This window comes from Vidua chalybeata, chromosome Z (genome assembly GCF_026979565.1).
Source record: "Vidua chalybeata isolate OUT-0048 chromosome Z, bVidCha1 merged haplotype, whole genome shotgun sequence".
In the NCBI taxonomy this organism is placed as follows: Eukaryota; Metazoa; Chordata; class Aves; order Passeriformes; family Viduidae; genus Vidua; species Vidua chalybeata.
The window spans coordinates 10,528,064-10,554,413 of NC_071570.1; the positions used below are offsets into that span (position 1 = coordinate 10,528,064).

Sequence of the window (26,350 nt, forward strand, 5' to 3'; positions counted from 1 at the left end):
TTTGATTAAAGAATTGCCTTCATTGTTATTAATATAGGAAATCTTAAATTCCATAAAAAACTGGCTCAATGCCAATCTCAAAGTATGTAGGTGTTACTAAGGTGAGATCACTGTATTGAGCATTGTTTAGAAGGATGCCTGAGAGACAGGTACTTCTTCTAGTCCTGTTTTGTCAATAACATATGCTGGGATACAAATTGCATGCTACTACTAATAAAATTACTTGGATGAAGAAATAGACTGACTCCTCAGCAAGTTTGCTGATGATACCAAAATGGGACAAGGACCTGTACAGGCTGGGAACTGACCTGCTGGAAAAGGATCTGGAACATCTCTAATATGAGGTGTCCTGGTTCTAGCCAGGACAGGATGAATTTTTGCTAGGAATGGACATGGCCAGGACCCAGAGGTTATTCTGTACCACCTTACATCATCTTCTGGGGATGGGGAAAGGCTCCCTTCTATATCAGGTAGCCTGGAAGAGGGAGATTTTGAGTGTTGTCAGGGTTTTCCACAGAGGGTGAGCAATTGCATGTGAATGCTTCCTCTCTTTTCTTGTACACTTTATCTTTTACACTTGCAAAAACATTTTTACACTTTATCTTGTACACTTTTCTTGCACACTTTATCATTAGTATTGTTACTTTTATTGTTCTTTATTTTATTTTGTTTCTGTTTCCAGAGCAGATTGGAAACTAATTTGATCTAATCATGTGTTGGTTTAAACCCAGAGTCACTGGCCACAATTTGCTTGGTCTCTTCATGTGATTATGGTATCTAGTCTGTATATATTCTTATATATGCACTATGTTCTCCTCACAGTGTTCTTTTTCAGAGCAGAGAGAGGGATCACAATAGTTTTTTTTTTTTTTTTGCTGTACTGTGTGATACCAGCTTGTGACATCAAAACATCAAGGGCAATGAAGGCAATTTGGAATGTGTATTCAGTGTTACTGTGCTATATCCTTAGCTTGGTTGTTACCTTTGGAAATCTGTTAATAACTGTACCCACTGGAAAGAACAGGGGTGAGTGAATTCCTGCAGCCTTTCACCTTGCTTTTCTTCCTTCAAGCCTGTTACAAGAGCTTTTGATAATTTTGAATTTCCCTTTTATGTTAAGGAAAGCATGTTCTTGTTGCTAGGTCTGCAGGGTTTCCTGTGTGGTTCACACCTGTGTTTGTGCCAACAAAAGAGTGATAAAAAAGATTTTTAGGAGGGTCTTTCAGACATCTCCCCTCGAGGGTGGATGAGTGGCATGGAAGGTGGAAGAAAATGGGCCAGCTTTTGAAGGACTGTTCTGCTCCAATGGTTCAGAAGTCGACCCCTGAAAAACTACAGGACCCCGATTAAGTGGCAGAATATCCAGAAGATAAATTCTGTGACAGCTTCAGAGAGGCGCGAAGTTATGCAATGTGCTGGGCCATGCCTGCTACTTAGCAGACACTGCTTGTTATTATATAGCACTCAGAGGGAGGAAAGGAAAGCAGAGCAACAGGCAGCAAGGCCACTCAAACTGCAGCTGAACCAGAGGAACAACCCATGTCAACAGCAGTTCCCCTATACAAAAATAAAATTCAAGAACAAATCCATTAGCTTAGAGAGGGATGAAGAGGAAGCAGGGCCATCAGAACAAGTGGAAGTGGCAAAGCAAGAGGTAATCACCCAGTCTCTATGCTTGGGTGAGCTCAGAGATATATAAATAAATTTTAGCTGCCAGTTGAAAGAGCCCTGAGTCACCTGGCCACCCTGACGCTGGGATATCATGGCCCATGATATGAAACTAGATGGTAGTGGAGCCAAGCAACTGGCATCCCTGTCCTGGGATGTGGACATTGACAAGGGGATTGGGAAGAGGACAGAAACTCTCAGCCTTTGGAAGTGATTCCTGTCAAGCATGAGAGAAAGGTTTTCTCTCAAGGGTGATCTAATAATGCACCCAAGTCATTGGTGCACAATAGAGAAAAGTATTCCGTACCTGAGAGAATGAGCTGTACTGGAAGTAATCTGTAAGGATTCAAGTAACAAGCTGTAGACCTCTGTAGGTCCATGTGAGGACCAGTGTACACAATCCATGTGGCAGAAGTTTGTACAGAGTGTGCCACTATTGTAGACCATTGTTGCTTTTCGTTCTTTTCTCTCTCCGACTTCCTTGTTTTCGCCCGTTCTGCTTTCCCGGGGCGCTGGCCAGGTGCTTCCGGGAGCAGCCAGAGAGAAGCAACAAACACCTTTGTGGGTTCATTTGATACGGACAGAGCTGTTTAGAGAGCGCAATCAAGACTGGGATAAAGAGACTCAAGAGATTGGATACTTGTTGTGCAGTCCAAAGTAGGTTGTATTTGCTCGAACGCCGCACATACAAGTGACCATGATCAGGGGTTCCAGACACAGGTTTTATAGGGGAAAATAAGAGATAAGATGAAACCAATAGAACAATGCCCAGTGTGAATACATTATAGGTAAAATCCAATGGGAATAACTCCAGGGGGAAGGATAAATACACGTAAAAATACAGAATAGAAACTCCAGCTTTAGGTTTAGGAAACAGAAACTCCCATCTCAAATTCACAAAGCCCTTTTGCTCCGTTTGCGTAGCTGCACACTGCAACAGACCATCCCATTAGCATTGATATCAATGAAAGAAGGAGAACAATGTTTCAGGTGACTACCTGACTCTGGGAATGTGAAGATCATCTTTTCTTCTCGCTACAAAAATGTACCTTGTCTGTGGAAAGGCTGTCCGTGACTGCAGACAGACTCAAAAGACTCAAACAAATTAGAAAGAAGATGTCCCATGCCCTACCAGAATGGACCAGAGTATTTTCTACTGGGAGCAAGCATCCCATGCTTGTGAGAGAGAGGGTTCATGCCATGAGGTGACATGAGGTTTTACACATGACCATGGAGAGGATGTGAGGAAGTGGGATGGAAGCCCATTTCTGCACTAACAACACAGGTATGTAAGCTGAAAGGAAGAACAGTAGCACAGGAAGTTCTTCAAGGATAAATGCCGCTCCAGTTTCCAATGGGCAAGTCCTCCCTCAGACAGAATAGAAGGGCTGGTGTTACTTCTGGTCCTCTTGAAGGGATCTCAGTTTATATTTACAACAAGTGAGCAATGAGAGCCATGACCAGAACTAGAGGAGCCCTGGCTCCAGCCAGGTAGCAGAGAGGGACAATCAGATCTATTGGACTGTGTGGGTCCCATGCCCTGGTACATCAGACATGCAAGGGTATAAAGCTTTAGTTGACACCAGAGCACAGTGTACCCTGATGCCATCAAGATACGTAGGGCTAGAAGCAATTTCTATTTCTGGGCTGACAAGGGAATCCCAACAGCTGACTGCACTGGAAGCTGGAGTGAAGCCTGGCTGGGAATGAATAGCAAAACACCCCACTGTGACTGGCCCAGCAGCCGCATGGATCCTTGGCATAGATTACCTTAGGAGAGGGTATTTCAAGGACCCAGAAGGTCATTAGGCTTTTGGGATAGCTGCTGTGGAGACAGAGGAAATTAAGACAGCTGAATACCTTGCCTGGTCTCTCAGAGGACCCTTCTGCTGGGGGCTGCTGAGGGTTGAACAGCAACAGGTACTGATCGCTACCACATCACTACACTGTCAGCAAAACTGCACCAGGTGGAACTCTCTGGTCCCCACCCATGTGCAGGCCGCCCCGGACCATGTCCTGTAGGGCCACCCGTGGGGTTGGTGATGTCACTGTCCCAGGTCCCACGAACCAGTCCCCCAGTCGACCAGTCGACGGTGCCCAAATGAAGTAATCTTCCTCACCAGAAACAAATGGGAGCACACTCCGTGTAGAGTTACAACTGGGTTCTATTTGAGGGTTGAATAGAAGGTCCACAGGGGTAGAGTGAAGGTAGGCTGGGAGGGAGGCAGGTGAAGCAGGAGGGAGACAAACCTCAGGAGGAGGGATCCAGGGAGGGAGCGCAGGCTGACAGCAGAAACTGGAGCTGGAGCTGAGAGCTGACAGCCGAGAGTCTGCTCAGAGCCCCCACACAGCATGGGTACAAAGTATATAAACTGGGGGAAGGTAGGAGGGGACAGGGTACAATTAACCAATGGGGATAGGGGCAGAAGGAGAAGTTGAGGTGGGGGTGGTATACATCTAACCAATGGTGTAACATGAGGGGAGTGACTGTAACACAGGAGCCAATGGGGAAACGGGGAGAATAGAACTTTCTGGGCTGTGGGAGTGAGACCCGGGTGACTGGCTGGTAGCTATTAACATGCGGGAGCAGGGAGCCTCGGAAAATTGGCGCAGTTAAACAGAAGTATCCTCCCAAGGCATCCCAGGCCTGTTAACCTCAACGCCGACTCCTACACCCATGAGATGAGTTTGAGCTGGAGACCCAGGGAGTGGTCAGCAAGCCTTGCTCACCCTTTAGCAGCCCTATATGGCCAGTGTGTAAGCCCGATGAAGAATGGAAACTCACAGAGGACTGTCATGACCTGAACGAAGTTTGCTTTCACCTGGAGGGGCATGGAGTACACCTGGAACTGACTGCCCCAGAGCTGGAAACACAGCCCCGCTATTTGCCATGGATTGATCCAGACTGCACTGAAAAAGGGTGAGGCTCCAGAACAATTGCAGAACAGTGATGACATCACAGTTTGTGGCAACACAGCAGAGGAAGTTTTGAGAAAGGGGAGAAGACAATTAACATCGTCCTGAAGGTTGTTTTTGCTATTAAAGAGAGTAAGGTGAAGGGACCTCCCCAGTAAATTTAGTTTTTTAGGAATAAACTGGTGTCATGGTTTAGGAATTGTACTACCCAATTTAGTATTCCTACTGAGACTTTCCAAACCATACTTCTGCTCACTTGCTCCTTTCTGCCTTCCCTCTCCCCCTTGCAGCAGGCTGGAGAGGAGAATTGGAAGCACAAAAAGTAAAGATCACAGTTGAGATAAGAACAATTTATGAGAAGCAGCTATGAGATAAGGAAATAAACAATAATAGCAACAACACTAACAAAGTGTACAAAAAAAAAAAGTTATCGCTCACCAAGGAAACCCCTGAAAACAGACTGCCCCTTCTGCCATACTACCCTCACCGCTCCCTCTGGCACAGAACCAGCGTCACCCAAACCACTCTAGCATGGAACCAGTTACGCCACCTCTTGGTCCTCTGTACTTGTTTGATTGGAAGGAAGCGCTTCTCTCCTTCCCCTGCACACAATAATGACATGAGGTGGCGCAGAATAACCTGACTGTCCTAGTTTCCCATTGGCTATTGCAAAAATTAACCTTGTACTGGAGGGAACCTGGACGAATGGCAAGATGGACATCGTCAGATTCCAGTGGATGTGGTGAAAATAGCAGCTATGTCCCCCACAATGGGCGAAAAAAAAATCAGGCTTTCTTGGGTATTGTGGGGTTTTGGAGGATGCATATTCCAGATTACAGTCAGATTGTGAACCCTCTCTCTCATGTGACCTGGAAGGATGATTTTAATTGAGGTCCTGAACAACAACAAGCTTTTGAACAAATTAAATGGGGGATTATTCATATAGTATCCCTTGAGCCAGTCAGAACAGGACAAGATACAAAAAATGCACTCAACACTGCAGTTGGAGAGAATTGTCCTTTCTGGAGGCTGGCAAAAAGTATCCAGGGAGACTCAAGGATGACTCTGGGGTTCTGGAGTTGTGGATACAAAAGATCTGAGGACTGTTATACTCCAAATGAAAAAGAAATAATGGCAGCTTATGAAGTGTTTCAAACTGTTTCAGAAGGGATTGGCACTGAAGCACAGCTCCTCCTGACAGCCTGAGTGCTGGTGCTGGGATGGATGTTCAAAGTACCTTCCACACATCATGACACTGATGTGATGTGAATTAAGTGGGTTATGCTGTTCGCACAGTGAGCTCAAATAGGAAACTCCAATATTCCAGGGATCTTAGAAGTCATCACTAACTAGCCTGAAGGTGAAAATTTGGGACCATCATCAGAGGAGGAGGAGGGGAAGATGACATGTGCTGAGGAGACCCCACAATATAATCAGCTACCTGAAGATGAAAAGCAATACATGCTCTGAACTGATGGTTCTTACCATCTGTAGGGGTACATCAAAAATGGATGCCCTACGTGATGAGTCACAAAAGCTATTGAGAGACAGGGTGGATCAAGCCTGAGCTAAAAGCCTGGCTTTAGATATTGCTGAAAGAGAAATGGCCGGCACTCCACCTCTACCCTGACTTGTGGATGGTCTCAAATGCTCTGTGGAGGTGGCTGGAAGGATGGAAAAAGATCAGTTGGGAGTGCAGAGACAAACCCACCTGAGCTGCTGAACTGTGGCAAGATGTCACTGCCTGGGTAGAGAAGTTGGCTGTAAAAGTTCATCATGAGAGGCACATGTGCCCAAGAGTTGGGCTGCTGAAGAACGTCACAACAATGGGTGGGTGGATTGAGCTGTCAAGATTAAAATGTCTCAGGAGGAGCTGGACTGGAAACATAAGGGTAAATTATTTCTAATTTGGTGGGCCCATGATGCCTCAGGTCATCAGGGAAGAGGTGCAGCATCCAGATGGGCTTGTGGTCAAGGGGTGGACTTACCCATAGACACTATCCCTCAGGTTATCCATAACTGTGAAACGTGCTGGGATCAAGCAGGCCAAGTAAAGCCTCTGTGGTATGCTAGACAGTGGTCAAAGAATCACTGAATATTCAGAGCTGGAAGGGACCCATAAGGATCGCTGAGTCCAGCTCTTAAATGAATGGTCCATATAGGCATCAAATCCTCCAACCTTGGCATTGTTAGCACCATGCTCTAACCAAATGACTCAGCTCAGGTCAAAATACAAATAAGGGAAGGCCTGGTAGGTTGATTACATCACGCTCCTGCAGATCTACCAAGGCAAGAGCTTCATGCTCACAATGGTGGAGACAACCACTGGATGGCTGGAGACATACCCTGTGTTCCAAGGAACAGCATCTTGGGCCTTGAGAAGCAAGTTTGACAAATATGAAAATAATAATGAAAATTTGCTTTCAGCCCAGAGGATTTACTGATGCTACCAGTTTTTCTGCTTGTACCTTTCCTTCAAGAAAAAGCTGCAAATGCTGACTGTTCAAAGTATGTCTATAAGGTGATACAGGGTGTGGAAAATAAGGCTTTCTGGATAAGATTGAAATAATTTATTTTATTTAAGAATTATTGAGGTAATTTTATCACCATTGGTATAAACTTCCACTTGAAATAATATAAGTGATAGTGAAGAAAGGAGATTATTTTCTTCATATGGAGACAAGACAGCAAGATCCAAAGGTTTACAGCTGAAGATAAACTTTAAATCTTGTCTTGAAAATCTTGGATCTGGAAAAAAGATATAATCCCCAGCATTAAAGATATTTAAATTTATAAATGGAATTTATAGTTGTAAAATACTGTTACACATTGTGTGTAAGTATTAATTACTGGGACAATTTTTATAGTCTGTAAGAGGAGTCAGTTTGGTATGTTGAAGCTTTTAATCCTGAAATAAGTAAGTGGATACACTTTTTTCCTTTTTTCCTACAGTGCAATAACAAGGATTTTATGTGTACTGCTCTCAGCATTCTTGGGCCTCTTGAGTTTCATTGCTTGTCAGATACTTTCAAGCAGAGCAGAACTAGCCCATGCCTTTGGAAGCAAGTGATCGTGAGGAGGCTGTTGCCAGAGTCATGGATTAAATAAGGGGGGGTTTGGAATTTTTTTTTTAGGCACTAAATTTCATTGATGTTTCCCTTTGAAATACTTGTTTGTTTGTTTGTTTGTTTGTTGTTTGTTTTTTTGTAGAGGGGAACTGTTCTTTTTATTTTTAAGAATGGGAATTCTGTTGCTTGGGTAAAGTGTAATCTAAGTGAAACCATCTACCTTTGAGCAAAGTTTGATGTAATTAAATCACAATCAAAGCTTTCATTGAACCAAACAAAGTTCTTTTCCCATTTTGTGTGAATTCTCTCTGCATCTGCTGGTTTAGGAAAAAGCAAAAATATTTCTGTGTACTTCTGGTAACAAGGTGCGTAAAATATCCTCTCTTGTGGTAAAGACACTTTTACTGATCTCGAGAAACATGTAAATGTTATCTGATTATGTTATTCTGGTTGAAAAGAATTTATTTCTAATAAAATATTCCAAATTTAAAAAACGTTATGACATAGCACTAAGATGGTGAAAATTTAATCAGCCAGCAAGAAAGTTAGACATACCTCATGAGAATGAACATTTCATGGTACTACAAAATTTGTTTTCATATATTGCACAGTGACATAAGAAAAAATGAATGCTGATGGTAAAGTTTATGTGCTTTTGATCAATATGAAATATTTTAATTATAAATTGTAAGTATTTTTTCAATTCCCTTATCTGTATATCTTATATGTATCTGTTTTCCTTCTCTCTAAAAACCTTGTCTTTTCTACCACGCATGCTTGAGAAACTTCCAACTGACATTATAAACTGCATTAGTCTTTCATAGCTTTTCCCAGAAAAAAACTCCATTAGACTTACTGAATTAAATTATTTACCCATAAGATCATAATTACTAACATTTAATTTATTACTATCTTTTTATGCTAATATATTTTTCAACCTGTAGTCCAAGTTGCTAAGATCCCCGCCAAAACTCAATGAAAATGCATATTTCAGAAATAGAAATATTAATTTAATATTATTTTGAGTTTATACAACCAAATAAGGCCTATAAGAACCCACAAAACTCTGATTCTGTGATATTTAGAAAAGTACTTATCCTAATTTTGCCATTCTGACTTTTTTTGAGAAGAAATAGGCCTTTAAATCAGAAGAGACAAAACTTGCCCATCTAGTAGAAGCCCTTCTACTTGATTTACTGTAGGAGACATCCTGAAGAAGTTGATCTAAATGTGTTACTGAGGCATATTTGCTTAATTAATAAATTTTGTCTTATTTCTTGAAAGTGAATAAGAAGATCCTAACTGGAAGGCATCCATTTCTCCCATCACCTCTCAGGTCTAATTTGTCCTAGTCTAATGTTTTATTGAATCAAATGCTTTTTCACTGCTGAATTCACAAATAAAAAATGTAATTGGTGTCTATGAAAAAATATAGTCTTTATATAATCATCTTGGAAATTATTATAAAAACTTTCCTGGTTTCAAATGGTAATAGGAATTAAGAGTTAAGTTTTAGTAGTAGTACTTGCCTTGCATTGAATAATTGTCTGAAGGTTTCTGGAAAAGACCAAGAGAATCAGGAGTGAGTTCATTTGGTTATTATTAATGTTTCTTTAGTGTCTGTTAGTAGTAGTAGAGTTTCTGACTTGTGGTTGGTTTCTGAGTACTAAGAACAAGGAAGTAAGTCCTTTATTTAATTGCTTATGGATTTTCAGAACTCTTTGTGATTTTCATACTCCCTTTCCCTAATATATGGAACAAAAATATCATGTAATCAGATAAAAGCAAAGAAGTAAAAATAAAGAAATAAAAACCTAAGGAAAACATAATTTCCAGCTACATAACAACCATGCCAGCAATTGAAGATATATTGCAAGGTGTGAATCTTTGCAAATGTCTGTAGGGAAACATTTTTTTGTATCCCTTATATTCCTGTATAATTAAATTCTGATCTATATTACCGCAGTGTTTATCTTATTCCTTCTGGTTTGTCTTTTTAAGTTCACTGTGTTCAGTCACAAAAAGTCTTTCATGTCTCTGGTGAGCACCAAGGTTGTGAACACAGAGGAAATTTGGCTTTTTGTACTCACTAGCTAGTCGTGATTTCTTGTTGGTATGAAATAGCTGCAGTTATGAAAAGGGATGGCTCCTTTAAAGGAAGGAAATACAGCATTTAGTGTATTTTGTTAAGGTAAAAATCACATGCCTGATGTGAATATAAAAGGAACAGTCAACTGCTAAGTGTCACAATTCTGTGCTGAATCTGTCTTAGTTGCTATCTGGAAAAGAGTATCAGAAAACTGGAAGACTTTGTTTCAAGTTCAAGAAAATCATCAGCCCTACCATGAGGGTTATCTCCTTGATAAAGTCTTTACCTTTGCAGAGAAAGTATTTTGAAATCCAAAAACCTTCTTTTTTTATTTTGGGCAGTCAGCTCCCTGCCTTCTCTCTCCACTGCCTCCAAGAAATAAGTGAAATCTATTAATGAAAACTTGTGTTTAAATAAAAAAATAAATTAAGTAGCTGTAAAGTAAATTGTGAGCTACTCACAAGTAAAATTTCAGCTTGAAAGGTTAACATCTTTCAAATAAGTAAACAGCAGAAAACCTTAGTGAAGTAAGGCATTATGAACTTTCTTGGCTACTACATGCAGTTGAAATGTAATTATGTGGAAATGCCTAATATGTTCCATAAACTGAACTGAAGAATGAAAGACCCTTGTGGCTATCAAAATGCATGAATGAAACAGTGCAACTTCCCTAGTGAGTTGTTTTTAAGCTTCTAGCTACAAATAGCCAGCAGTAGACCTGAGATAAAGAAGTCCTTAGGCTCTCTGAACAAGGATAATTTATCCCTGAACAGGAAGCAGGCTGGGTTCATCTTAAGTGACATTGCATATTGTGTAGCTAGAAGACCTGAAACTGTGAAGGTCTAATGGTCTGTAAATCTGTCAACTTCTCCTCATTTCTCTTACTGATGAATATTTCACTAAGATTGGAACCAGCATAATGGTCAACACCTCTCAAGAAAACAAGGAGAGGGGAAATCTCTTTTTATCAATGTCATAGGAATCTCATTAAATTCAGTGCATCTTTTGGAATTAATTACAAGCCTGCACACTGACGAAAAACTAAATTACCACAATTAACATACTTAAAAATTCTATTAGATAAAATGACATAGGTATTCACATCTAGGGAAAATAAACTGTCTTTTGTTGAAAAGAGTAGACAGGCTAGAGAATATTTGGTCTTCACAGTACTGGGAAAAGAAACTTTGAAGTGCACGACAGAACCAAAGATTTATTAAATACCTATTGGAGGGGAGGTTTTGTGGCACCTTTTTATAGGTTTTAGGAAACACTAGTCTTGTTGCTACAGTATGACATGTTCTTTATTGTTATGAGCCTCATTCCTTTTCATGAGGTGTTTCATCATAGATATTAATTTATTAAAATTTGATAGCAAAGTTGATCCTTCTTAGGGCTTACCTGCATGAGAAAGATTAACATTATTACACTTCTGAGAGACTCCCAGAGCTATTGCCTCTTCTATTCTGTTCCACTGTGATTGCATTTGTAGCTGTTTTTAGCTGTTCTACTTGTCTGATGATTAGGTATTTAGTTTTCCCTACTTGAGAAAAAATTGCAAAACTTTCTTTGATTTTTTTTTTTTACTGTTGTTTTGTTTTCACGTGGTTTACTGGAACAATTTTTTTTTTCTTGTTTAATGTTAAATTGTTGCTTTGCTCTTTAGTTACTCAATATTTTCTTTGAGTCCTTCATAAAACCGAAGAACTTGATAGGTTTCTAGGGAATTCAAATATCATAATCTTTTTTTTTCCTTCTTTGCTACTTCTGTCCTGCCTTATGAGAAGTTTAATAGTTAATTAAGGAATTGGTAGTTCTTGTTGGTTGAGGAAGTTTGGAGTAAATTGAATTTTAAGAAAAAAAAAGGTGCATAGAACAATATAATAGCTGAAAATAATTTCATTGAAAAGTAAAATAAGTGAAATTGCAATATGTTAATTTGTGTATGCGCTTGGGTTGGGATGTTTTAGTTTGAGTTAAGATATGTCATGAGTAAAGTCAATGCAATGATGTAATGCATGTGCTTTTTAGATAATTACGAACAGAACATTTTTCACAACAACTTGTAGTAGCTAGGCACTGTATGTTGACATTTGCTTATTTAGAGTAAATTTGCACTCAAATTGAAAAGCATTCAAATCTGTTAGTCATTATTGTGGACCAAGCTGATAATTCAGATAAAGAAACTGTTCCATTTAAAGTAAAATCAGTTCCATGTATTTTTGAAGTTTTCACAGAAAAAGAAGGTTTATGCCTGTAAATGAAATCAGTTTTTTTTCACTAGATGGAAATTAAAATATACACCTATGCATTCTGAATAAAAAATTCTCAGGTTGTCCCAGTATTCTGCTATTTTTATTACAATTTTTATTTCAACAAGCAGCTACTTTGAAGGAAGAAACAAAATTTATTTGTTTAACCACAGTGTTATGAACATAGTCATCATAACTGTTACTATTGTTATTGTAACTGTTGTTATTATAAGATGATATCCTATTTGAACTCCTTTGCTGTAGTTCATATGGCATGATCTATGTAATTGATAGTACATGTGTATTAAAAGTTTCTTGGCTTACTCTGAATTTGCATAATGGGATATTGTGTGGATCTGGAAGAGAAATGATAGGTATACTTTATTCATGCATTACTTAAGTTTTATTCCTTTAAATTGCCTCAGTTGCTTTATAAATTTTATTAAACTCACACTGGAATTACGGTACATGGAAAGGCATGCCTTATATAACTTGAATAGCTTTTCTTGAATAACAGATAATATGTATTTTGTTTATATATTTTTTCTTTCACAAAACCTTATTTGTTACCAGATTTCTGTGCATATTAAAGAAACCTAGACTTCTTTATGCTTTTGGTATTCTTATGTATTGTTTAAAAATATATATTTATAACAAAAAATGTAATAAATGCTATAGGATGGACAACTTTTAACTAAAATATCTTGTTTTAAATCTCATGTTAGAGTGGTCTAATTAAGTATTCCTTTAGCTTACAGAAGCTGTGTGATATATCACTAGAAAGCCCTACATTGCCTTCAGCAGCAGGATGTGTTCTGTTGAACAGTGGAAGGCTGTCCAAGAGAAATGAAAAGTCACTGTTAGCATGTAAGAAAGCACTGAATTCAAACAGTGTTTCCATCATGTAGAATGTCTGAATGTCTTCCAATGTAAATGAAAGCATATAGAATTGTCAGCCTGTAGAGACTATTCTTTAGTTTTTTTTAAATTTACATTGAGAAGCAAGTTCATATGAACCATCTGGTTCTTGACAATATCTACAAAGTGTTTTGATTTAACTCTGGAATTCATACTAAATTTTGAGTTAAATTGCACAATGGAAGTTGCCACAAGAATATGTTTTAAGCTACATGTGCTAATCAATAAAGCAGAAGTTCATATGAAGTCATTTTCCTGAAATAAAGCATAGTGGCTGTTGTAAAAGAAACGTATAATTATTCAGTGTATATCTATTTGTGACACATTGCTCATTTCTCGTATTGTGCAAAAGGCAAAAAGCGATATCATGGACTGTTGGATTTTGGATAATACCTCCTTTTAATATTCAAAATTTTATGTGCCTTTCTATTATAAATCAAGTTTGACATAAACTATTATATGATAAATGCTGAGTGCTCATAGAATTCATCTGGGAATATCTCAAAGCAATATGTGTGTTTCACAAATACACATGTATTAGACCATCTGCATAGAATAATTCAGTACCATTGATTCCTTTCCAACATGTACATTAAAAAGAAAAAGGTGAAAAATGTATTTGGCAGAAGCTAACATTACGAAGGGAGATGTATCATCTATCCAGCGGAAATGTAGCTTTTTTTTTTTGTTTATTTTGAATTGAAATTTGTGAAGAGTTATACCCAGGGGTGATTTAAAAGTAGTGTGCCTGCTGTTGTTTATCTACTAGTGCTTCTATGTATTAATGGCATGCTCTCATTCCTGATGATTCATTTCATAACACATGCCACCTCTCACCAGAAGATCAATATTTAAAATATGAGGCATTTGAGAGAGATGAGACATTCTGCTGCAAGTAGCTCTGCAATTTTGAGCACAGGGAAGACATTGTCCTGTGGAGCAGGTCCAGATGAGGGCTGAAAAATGTTCAGAGGGATGGAGCAGAAGCTCTCCTATAAGGAAAGCCTGAGAGAGTTGGGATTGTTCAGTCTGGAGAAGAGAAGCTGCCATGGAGACATTATCGTGACCCTTTCCATACTTAATAAGAAAGTCTGTAGCAATAGAACAAGGGAAAATGGTTTAAAAAAAAAAGAGTGTAGATTTAGATGAGTTACAAGGAAGAAATTTTTTAAGATGGGCATGGTAAAACACTAGAGCTGTTTGCCTAGAGAGGCTATAGATGGTGCACACCCAGAAACATTGTAGATCAGGTTGGATGGGGCTCTGGGAAATCTGGTCTAGTGCAGGTGTCCCAGCTTATGGCAGGGGGTTGGACTAGATGACCTTTAAAGGTCCTTTCCAACTCAAGCTGTTCTGTGATTCTTTGGGTCCATGATTGTCTATCATGCAGATAGATTTGAGTAAAAATGCCTTTTATTTTCTCCTCTTAATATTCATCTTCGTATCTGGACTTACAATGTAGGCTTTGGCAGTAGAAAAAGGATCAATGACACTTGAAGTGTTCCCTTGAATCAGCAGTGTAAGTTGCTCCCTGTGTGCAGCACAACATCATCATATTCTTCTCTTTCTAATGCAATTTATGACTAATAAGTTCTTTCTATTTTCTGTGCTGTAAAGAAATATTTCGCTAATGAAATCCTTTTCTAAGACTTACCAGTGCAATACATTTACTCCTAAGACCTTAATTTTTTTTTCTTTTTTGTGCTTACCAGTTGTCCTGAGTAGATCAGCTTCTTTCACCACTGTAAATCTAAACTGTGGATAATGAAGTGAAAAAATCAGTTTGTAGTTAGACACTAAAGAGTAGTTATAATTTTTTGACTTTTTATTGTTTAAGCCTAGAATAGGAAATAAAGTTCTGAAAGTAAGGATAATTTTATTTCTTTTTTTTTTTTTTTCATGAGAGAAGTACTCTGGATTTGATAGAATGTGGCATATGTGACTTTATCGAGAACAATTAACAAAACTTATTGTTTGTTGTGAATGGATATTATTTATGGGATTCAAGAGAGAACTTCTAACTCTAACAGTCAAGGCCACTACTAGGCCTTTCCTTTAGAAAGAGTTTTCCTCAAAGAATTAAATTAAACAACATTAAAACCCAAATTTTTGAATGTGATCAAAAATCCCCTTGGGACATTCATATTAAAGTCTGTGGTTAATTAGAAATATCTATAATTACTTAGCAGAAACACTTAATTATTAATTAAGGTAAGGAAAAGATTTTGTATTCATTAATATTTATGGATTTTGACTGTGAATCCTGGTAGACAAATAGAAGGTTGGAAGAAGGAGAATTCACCTATGACTTATCAGTTATTAGTTGCATCTAAAGAATGTGATTGTCCTGAAAATAAACACTTCATAAAGACTAAAATTTGACATAATTTCCTCTTTCTCTAAAGAATTTATGCCAGCCCCAGTATAGTTAGAGAAGGACTTGCTGCACTTGAGTTTTTTTAAAGTTAATTTTCTTTCAGCTAAACTGGATCAGATATTGATTCTCAATTGATACATTTCAAATTTAAATGGAGAATGAACACATATCCTGTATAGTAATTCAGCTGGAGAGGCATTTGAAGCTAGAGTATTGATTAGCGTTTGCTTGTTTCTGCACAATTGATTGTGAGCTGCAGTTAAGTCTTCTTTTTCTGAAACACTCAGATTTTATTCATTATGATGTTAGGACTTGCATACTAGTAAATGTGAGATAATGATTATTTTGCTGTGTCTGTATCAAATGCATATACCATTTGCAAAGCAAAAACTTCTCCATTTTGTCATGTTTACTGTGCTTAAAAGGGATGAGATTACTTTTTTATTTAATTTCATTCAGTTTGCTTGGCTTTATATTTTTTTTTTTTAGAAACAGCTGTATTAAATGTGATTGCACATTAAAAGTGATTGCAAAGACCTGTGCTGGCATCAGGTCAAAAGTAAATAAAAAATATGTGGTGAGGTTGTAGGTTGGTGCTGCAACAGAGAATTGAATGTATCACTTGCTATTCATGTAAATCATAGTGAGTGGACAGTGAACCATTTCTTGGTATGATCTCAGAAGTTAAGTTAGAAGTGGGTAAAACCAGCTGGTTAAAGAACATGATAAATTATTGTCTGGTAGTCTCATGAAATATTGGGTAAAAAAATCCAAACATGTGCCTCGGTACGAATACTTCTACACATAATACAGCAAGAGGAAATATTTAGAGATATGCTGCTCTCAGATGCAGAGTTGATTCTGTTACAGTTCCAGTAAGCAGGTCTGTCAGATTAACCTGAAAGTGATATTTTTCATTTGCAGATAATTGTGATGATCAGCTGGTGTCTGCTTTGCCTCAGTCATCATTCAGTAGCTCATCAGAGCTGTCTAGCAGTCACAGCCCTGGATTTGCAAGGCTTAATCGAAGAGAGGGTGAGTGAATTTTATTGGTCAATTGTTAATTCTGGGTTGAAATGAAAATAGTTTAGATATTCAAGAGCATATGTTACTGTTTCAAATAATTTTTGTCTGGTGTTTGTATACCAACTATGAATGACTGTGTAGGCTCAGCTCAAGGAAGTTATGAATCTCAACTTCCCACCCTTTGGTAAGCTGTCTGATAACATGAGCCCTCAGTGGCTGGAGCTGTCCTGTGGGTTTATTGAAGAGGCAGCATCTATGCATACTGACTTCTATTTAATTATTACTTATGAGGAATCTGATGAATAAATTGTTTCAAAGGCGCTGTCCTAGGAAACTTCACTGAAATATTGTGTTGTGGGTCAAAATCTAGTTCTTAATAATTCAGCCACAATATTAGTGGTGGTTACTTAGAGAATTCAAATACATACAATTTCCCTCATATTGTCCATTGTTATATTTTGCATTAATTTATTTAATTGAGAGGTATATAAAATAAATCTTAAGAATATTTTTTCCTGCCAAAATAATTTCTGTTGTTGAACCTTCAAGATTTACTGGAATATTTGCAATGTCTGATAGATAGAAACACTGTAGTGAAGAAGGAATATCCCAATCTATTTTATTAACCTAGAGTGCAGGATAAGCATAAGCTTCTGTTTTGAATGAAGTTGTGATATCAGTGGAAATTATATATCCTGGAAGGAATTATCTTAATTTGAAGTAATATATGCTCTTAGAATTTTAAATAATACATGTATTATCACCAAAATTAGCATCTTCATATTGGTCTTGCCTAAAAATGTATGTTTGAAAGCTTTTTCCATTTGGCTCTCTTCATGTGCTATGAAGTTGTTTGTTGCATGTTAAAATGCATTTTTTAGATTTACAATTTCCTCCACTGTGCCCTGTACTGTATGCACACATTAGAAATGCTTATAACCTTACATCTGGTATAATTTAAACTCATGTAGATACAAAACAGGAGGTAGCTTAATTAGAAGATTATGACTGTCTACCTTCTCATTCTGTGGACCTCAGGTTCATGATACTGAACAGAGTACAGGTTTGAATGTCTTATTCATTTGTAATTGTTTAATAATGTGGCCAGATTGTTTGGCTAGATACCTTATGGTTCATTCAGATGTAATTTTATGGAACAGTGTAGATAAGGTGAGATGAAAATTTCTTGAGTCTTCAGTAAATTAATTTTAATTATATTACTTTAAAACTTATATTTTATTCTTTATTTTTCAGTGAAAGTAGAGACTCAGTACTTGCTATGGAGCCAGGAATAAATTTTCTACATTGAATTTGTGTTTAACTCTTTTTTGTGAATTTCCTGTGCAAAACCTGATTATATTTCTAAGTGTATATACATGCAAGTTTTATTTGGATGGAACAAAGCTAGTCATTATACATACATGGTTATAAATAAAAACATTTAGGCACACAAGAAATTATTGCTAAACCATAAAGACTTGGAAAAAATCTGTTATTAGGAAAATATGATGTGTACTGTCAGTGATTTTATGGAAGCAATGAACACATAAGAAAAAAATGTGTGATACCTGAAAGTGGGTTTGCGTTTAATATAGATCATTCTCTGCTTTGAATAAAAACACCTCTTTTTTTCAGCTGAAGTTAGTGTCTGAGAGTGATTGTGACCTCCTAACATTCATTTAGGACAAGCAGATTGTGGTTCCAATACAAGAATATGCTTAGTTCTTAAAATGCCAAAGTTAGGGAAAACTGAATGCATTTTAGACAGAAAAAGGTTGAGTATTTTTACACAGGCTACATGGGAGTCAAAATGTTGTCATTCATCAATAAAGAAATAAACTAAATATGCATATACACCTACACTGTTTCAGTTGCCAATGGAAAGTTAAAAAATAGCAGGAAATTTATCAGAAACGTGGGAAGTTGAACTGAAATGGTTCTTTAACCATGTAGATTTGTGTTTACTAAATGTAGAAAATCAATAGGAAAAGTTACAGGGATTGAGGAAAGAAAACTCAAGCCTAAAAAATAAAAGTACAATATGTACTTTATGTGAAGACATAGTAAAAATGATAACAGCAGAGAATTATTAGTAAAACAGCTAACTGAGAATATGTTTCAGCTTTCTGTCTGTAAAACAAAAAGATAATGTGGTTGACTCCTTGATAACAAAAAGAAATTTCCAGTCCATTAGCAGTTAGGGAAAGTGATAACATCCAGGAATAACTCATTAAATGTTCTTCAGAGTTTTAATTATTACTAGCTCATTGATTCCTTGAAGTTTTCAGATACTCAATACTCAAGCACAGCTAATGAATACTTCTGCTAACTGCTGAAGTAGTTACTCTGACATCAGCTTTACATGCAATAATGGAAAATTAGATAGAAAAATTAAGTAGAAAGAATTAAGTAAAAAACTCCAATCACTAAAAGCAGTTTAATATTTTTAATGGAAAAATAAATTTTTAAACCCCTGATTTAATTATTTGAAGTTAGCAGACATAAAATGCAGGGATTTAATATAAGTAGAGTTTGACTTTTGGCCTAATTTTGTATGAATTTTTCATTTTAAATAATAGCACCATACCAGTGCGGTCCAAGTTAAATGCATTAAGATCTAGCTGGTGGTCCTTATAATGTATTTATCATTACTATATAAAGGTGTTTTCAGAGAAGTTCAAAGGAAACTCTAAGGCCAGCTTTGTTCAATACTTTTGTTGATTATATGGAAGTAAGCACGAATCATTTATGATGAAATGCATAATGAAATGAAGATTAGTAAAACAGTGAATAATCATGGCAAAGCAATGATGAAGAAATATGTAATCAATATACCTAAATATACAATATAAATATACCTAAATATATAATATAAATAAACATTTTAACAGGGTGAGTTATAAAGTATCTAGAGGAAAGAGTAGAGGTCATACTTATTAAATAGGAACTGTATTCTACAAAGCTGTACCTGAGATTGATCTGGGAATTGAACTAAATTAGCAATCCCGCTTAGCTTTTTCTCTAGTAAAAAATACCCAAACCAAAGCAAACCAAAGCAAACAAAAACCAAAACCAAACAAACAAAAGTGCGCAAGCAAAGAGAAAAAATGAACTTCTTATTTTCTATATCGCTTTATACTTTACCATTGAGCTGTATACTAAAATTCTGGATGCTGAAAGTCTGGTTGAAATTCTAGGCTGTTTTCTATGCCAGTGGGAATAGGTGACACGAAAAATGTTCAAGGGAGGTGCTCTCTTTTTGTGTATCTATCCACAAGAGAGTAAATGAAACAAAAATGATAAAAGAACAAAGGTAAAGTGCCCCTCTTTATAGGGTGAACTGAGGCATCCCAAAAGAAGGGAAAAAGCAGACAGTATTCAGGGCATGTCTGTGTGGGATAATTGCGATAGGAGTTTAAATGCCAATACCTAACCAGGACCATCAAGGATGTATTTCTATCCACTCATTGCCAATAATTTACATGATGAGTACTCAGTTGAAGTCTGGCGCTACAGAGGGTTTGCTCTATTTGCAAATTCTTGGTGTGTTATCTCCCGACCATGATCTGTGAAAGAGCCCTTTACCACATGGAGAGAAGGTTGTCATTGTTGAGCTCAGCATTTTCTGGTTTTGTCTGCAGTGCACTGTCAAGCTGGTTGTACACACTCTCTAATTCACCATTCAATTACCCTTGGAAAAAATATATTAACTGCACTATGAATCACCATACCATGAGCCTTTATACCCAAGAACACAGGCCTTCTTTTGAATTAATGAACTTCTGAAACCTTGCAAGAAAAAAATTCAGAAGACAGCTGTTCTACAAGAGTGAACATACCATTGGAATAGCCTTAATATTTGGACAGCTAAATAAGCTGGATAAGGATTTAGCTGTGATTATCTTACCCCACAATTAATTCATCAAAATATGACAGAAGAAAATTGAATATAGAAGTTGTTAAGTAGCCAAAAAAACTGACTTACAGTGTGGCTTTGCGTTCTTCTCCCCGGTCTGGGGCAGCTCGGGAGCCTGGCTAAAGGTGCTGCTTCTCGGCCAGACCGGGGTCACTGCGTTGTCCAGGCACTCTGGTGTTCAGCACACCAGCATGGGCTGGCCACGCTCTGTAACCGCACTGGAAGGAGAATGAGGAGGTGAGGGAATGACCACCCTGACTTTGCGGTTGGCTGGAGAAGGTTTATTGTCGCGTGGTGCTGCAATGGAGAGCAGCAACCGCTCCCTAGCGCCGCGTGGACAAGATGGCGACAGGACTGAGTGTGTGGGGGGTTTTATAGGGGGCAGGCAGACACGGGTGGAAGCCCTCCCGCCCAATGGGGACAGGCAACGGGGGGGTGACGTGGACCACAGCGACCAACAGGAATGTGATGGGGGTGAATACAGGGTTCCGGGAGGAATAGGGATGTGGGGATGGGGTAACTGACAAGGAAATTTCAGGAATGAATGGGGTGGTTACTGGGTGACGTGGAGAAGCTCCAATGGCAGGCAGCCTGGAGCGAACCATTGCGGGGGGAAACGGGGGTACACAGAACTGGCTACCTAACATTATAAAACCCCTAATCTAAACCCAGCCCAGGATGCAACATTACAGCTTTCTCTTTCCCTGAAGTAGGAAGAAACCCATGTATTTTAATTATGCAGTCAGTTTTTCAAAAGCAGCCTGAAATTTTGAATGCCTTAACAGCAGGCCTATTTTTTTCCGCCCTGCTGTATATATGGAACTTCTTTGTCTTTTTCATTATCTTTACCTTACCATTACACTGAATATCCTACGCTTTTATCACATTCTTTTTGTTACAAAGACTATTTAAAGGATCGCTTATTCAGTGTGGTATTGTAAACTCCATACTTATTTTTCTTTTTACAAGACACTATACTTTAGCCACTTTTTGACAACTCACACTAAGTAGGTCAAAATGAATAAATGAATTCTAGCAATCAGTAGTTAAAGAAAACATCAAGTCAACAGCTAAAGTTAAAACATTTCTTACAGAATAAGGAAGTCAATTTTCATCAATTTTTATAAGAAGCAGTTTAACCTTCATAACATAATGCTAAAAATTAAAATAAAATGGCAGACAAATTAAAAAAACTTAATTGCAGCTAGGATTGTATGTCACCAAGGGATAACTAGGAAAAGCTTATCCTCTCCATTTCAGCAGTATGTAAATAAAATTCATTAAAGCTGATATTTTATTTTAATACAAGGAATAAGAAAAGGAAACTGATGTTAATCATTATGTTTTTATAAACAAACAGCAAATCTAAGTTGAACCATCTAACATCATGACACATTTTTATGACTTACCTGTTACTGTATGTATATATTAGGAAAAAGGCAAAAGTAACAATCTAAGTCTTTTGCTTTTAAATAAAAAAAATAAGACCTTCTACAGTGATTTCTTCAAAAAGGACCAATTTATGTGCTGTTGTCCAGTGAAAGTCCAGGACCATGCAGTTTCTGAGGAAGAAATCGATCTGGTTTTCTTTGGTTGGTTTCTTTCCTGTAGCTATTACAATAGTTATATCTTTCAGTAAGAACATTACCATGGATCTCTCAGCATATTAATTACAAAATTGTTTTTAATACAATTTTACAGTTTCACTTTTTCTGCAGAAGATGTTTTTAATAAGGGTATTAGACACCTTAAAAATTGTATGGGCATATAGGAAAATTGCATATGGCATTGCATATGCATATGTTGCATGTACACAATTTTTAAAAATTCTCAGGAGTATATCAGCCTTATAAACGTAGAATTTGAAGCAGTATTATTGCATTTATGTCAAAATTTGAATTTATGCTACTTTTGCTTTGCTATATGTTCTGTTCGTATGTGTATATGGTATGATTCTGATACTGCAAAAGGATGTGGGGGTGGGAAACAAAGTGACAAAAAAAGAAAGAGAAAGATAGAAAGAAAGAAGTAACTAAATTGTACTTAACCAGAGTGAGTAAATAGGATCAAAGATTCACTAATATTTTTAATATTTGCAGCCCATTGTGCTTTCATGAACATTTATGAGGAGTTGGAATATTTGTATAGTTATTTCAAGAAACCTAATTCCAAACTTGTCATCAAAATTCATTTAAGCATAACAAAGCATAAAAAGAGGTTTCAGCCAGCTATTTCATGTGTTTCATCATTGGAATAGCAAAATCCATGGTGAAATGCACAGAAGGAGTAAAAAAATGTTAATAAGGGTACTACATTCTTGAAATTGTTTGGGACTCTTTTTCTACCTGAAATATAGCTATGGGAAGAGAAAAAATAAATTTTTGAGAACTCACACTAATGGATAAATTAATTCTAGCAATTAGTAGTTAAAGAAAACATCAAGTCAACAGTTAAAGAAAAAAACAGTTTTCCAAAAACTTGTGTTAAACTACAGTATTCAAATATTCTTACAAGCAACCTTGAACAGGCTTGAGAACAGGTTCAAATAAAAGTTGACTTCAAAAATAAATTTTGCTACTGTCCTTTTTGTTAAAGTTAATAGAATAAAAAATAGAAATCTGGGTATAGCCATTTTTTTCTGGCTTTCGATAGTTCTAAATAATATACTTTTAAAATCTTAGATAAAGGCTGAATTTTACCCAGAATTTGATTAATTATGATATCCTTTAGAGAGTCAAAATAAAATTTGACTTCCAGGATTGCTTTGCAGTAACAAAGAATTTAAGGTCATGCCTCCTTTAATTTTTTGAGGGATGGAAAAATACATCATAAGTGAGATGCATCTGATTTTCTTCTTTTTTCTCTTGTATGTTTGGGCCAAGGGTAGAGGAGCTTAAATATTTTTTTCTAAAAATCTAAAAAGCACCAATTGCTAGATGGGATAAAGCCAGATATTGGAAAATTTCCTGAATTAATAAAGTACAAAATTTTCTATGTCATGTAATAATGACTAATTTCAGCTGTAGTGCAAAATAAGGCTGAGTGTCATAAATTCCAATTTTTAGAGAATTATGACATTTTCAGTTTCAAAGGTGAATGCTATAAAAATAGAAAATATTCTTCCTGCCACACCCCTACAAAAAGTTCCGAGACTTTACTTATACAAGGGATCTGTTTTTTGACATCTGATTTATAATAGATTTCCTGTCTTGTATAGGAGATACGGGTTTTTCCCCTTTCATCATCCTGGGCATACTGCAGTGTTAGTGCCAAACTCAGCTGGCTCAATGGAGAGCTCAGGATTCCTAGACTAATCTCAAAGCTTTTCAAAATAGTGTTACTAGTCACTGTTTCCCTCAGTGTCCTTTAGGCAGATAATTCATATAAATATTGTTGTAATCTTTATGAAATTATGTTAAATTTATATATTACATTATAATCTACATCTTCAGGTATCTCAAAGAGACAGAAAATCATGAACTAAGCTACTTCAGATAAGAGCTGAAAGTACATCAGGCACTCTTGAAACAGGTCTATAGAAAGTATCAGACTCATCATATTTAGTTGACTAATATATAAAGTAGAATTTTCTGGTGAAAAGTGACTTTGACTTGCTCAGCTTTTTGATTTCTGTCCTTCAACAACAGGATTTAATTTTCAAAGACAGATGTAATAATAAAGAATAAGTGAAATACACAAAACTATTAGATAATGGCACTAGGTTAGCAAAATTTATTTTTGTACACATAATACCCTTTCCATTTACATTTTTAAACTTTCTGTCCCAAACTGTTCCTGCTGTGGACTTTTGCAGTGAAATTAGCAATGAATTTCTATTACTTAGCTGTTTTGAATAAATTTCACTGCTCTTGGGGCCAGATGAAAAACAGCAGTCTCTGTCTAGCACTCTTATATCCCAAACCAGGAATCATTTATGTTCCAGAAGAACAATTTTCAATTACCACCTGTTGCATATAAAGAGTTAGAGAAATTACTGCTAGATCATGAAAATAAGTGTAAAATAAACCAAAAACTACTTGTTGCTCTATTTTCTTCAGATTTTCAGTGAACAATGAAGTCTATCTATCCATCATTTTTCAATAAATTTCCCTGTTGCAGTACCTCAACTTCTAACCAGAGAGGTTGTAACAAATTATTTTGATGTAGATAATTGGATTAGTATATAACAAAGATTTGAGCTCTACAGAGAAGAATAAAGCAACATACTAACATCCTGTTCCATGTTGGAATTAATTCCAGTCATTGCTCTTGGTACAAATATCACATAAAACTACGATGGTTCAGCTTTGGCTGTATTAACTTGCAAGACAACTTTGTGTATTTGACTTTATGATTTCCTTCACTCTCAAGGGAGTTGTTTCCAAAACTCCTCCCAATGGCTTAAAGCAGTAAAAAAAAGTAAAATAACTACATCAACAGGATGTTTATGCAAAAATAGAAGTGCTAAAGTACTTTTAAGGTTGGGTTTATTTTTTTTTTTTCATTTCATGGTGTAATGATCAATAGTGTGGTAGAGTGGGCAGAACTGATGTGGATGAATTCAGTAGAAAATTTTATAAATATTTTTAAGTCCCTAAAGGAAGTACCCTTTTTTGGAGACCTTTTTTTGCCTACCTCTTCATTTCCTTTGTTATTATGGATCAAAATTAAGAATTCAGTTGTAAGTTTATTAACACAAATTTTAGTTTATATAATAACACCATTTAAGAATCAATAGATTATAATCTATCATAAAATAATACTTATATCATTTGCAGGATTTAAGATATTTTTATTAGTAATTTTCTACTGTTAAATAATTTATGAATATGTTGATCCTCCAAAAAGCCTTCACCTATGGGCTTTAAAATTTCTATGAATATAGCATGCCAGCTCCTGTGTATGATTTTGTAGGTTTCTTCAGTTTTAAAATATTAGGGACCTAAATTATAGTGTCATGAGTATTCTAGAATTTAAATAATTTCTTTAATGTTCTTTCTGTTGATGCAGTCTCTTCCTAGCATCATATTGGTAATTGTAGATTATAGCTTATGAACCATGTTAAATGTAACTAAAAGGTCATCAGTAAATTAAGCTGCTCAATCTTCAATATTTTAGGGTATAAAAAAATCATTGTCCTTTTTATAGTATCTGAACTTACCTAGACTACCAGCACTACTGCTGTTTTGTTTATCTTAAGAATAAGAACATTACATTTTTTGATGTTCTCTGATGAGTTGCTTATGGGGTTGTTTGGTTTTGGGGGTAGAAGCTTCTCCATTTTATACAGTCATTTATTCTACATATTAGTATTGATTTCATTCTAAGAGAACTGAAGTACAGCTGTGCATTAGTCTCATCATGACTGTGTCTAGAAAGAAAATGAAGGGTTCCCTATTTATTTATGCACATGTATCAGTTCAGACTTTTTCTAGAAGGTGATTTGGGTGTTTTCTTTCCCGGTGTCTTAACATGCCACAATTGCATGTATGCAGTGATAGTCATTGCAAAAGTCAGAACTGCAAACACTCTGAGGTCAGAAACTGAATGTAATTAATTTATCATACTTTCTGGCTGAGGTATTCTATAATCCTTCAGTAGAGAATTAATTTGAATAGGAATTGTGCTGTTATCAGATACCTGTGTATCAATTCATGCTAAGGTTGCTGTCTGCCTGAAGCATGTGTGGATTGCTGGATGTGTCGCTCATAGATTATTCCCTGTACCATTTTCATGACAATATTAAGAGTCATTGATAAATAGTATGACCTTCAAAGGAACAGAAAAAAGCAATATATTTTGCAATTCATGATAATTCTATAGTGCTATGAGTGTATTTCACAATATCATCATTAAAAGGCTTATTTCCCCTGTTTTGGGACAGAGAGATAAGTAAAGAGAAATGTAACCTTAAATAATACTGTTTGAGGAAGTTGGTTTAAAGGAAAAACCAAAATAAAAACCCAAAGTAAAATCCAAATTATTAAATTGTTGCCTACATTAACAAATGTGTCTCAGGTCAGGTAATTTATTGTATTCAAAACTAATTATTGTTTCTCAAAATAATATAATGAACCTGAAAGTTCAATAGGGATCTACAAGACTTTTTAAGATCTGAAT

The 26,350-nt window shown here is 36.4% G+C and overlaps 1 protein-coding gene across 1 annotated transcript in view; it reads left to right on the forward strand.

Moving 5' to 3' along the window:
* The window catches only part of CNTNAP4 (contactin associated protein family member 4), a 216,820-nt gene that overhangs the window by 32,258 nt on the left and 158,212 nt on the right, over positions 1 to 26,350 (forward strand). The window contains exon 2 of the mRNA XM_053931894.1: positions 16,213 to 16,323. Coding sequence (XP_053787869.1) covers positions 16,213 to 16,323 — 111 coding nt within the window. The remainder of the gene's footprint in view (positions 1 to 16,212; positions 16,324 to 26,350) is intronic.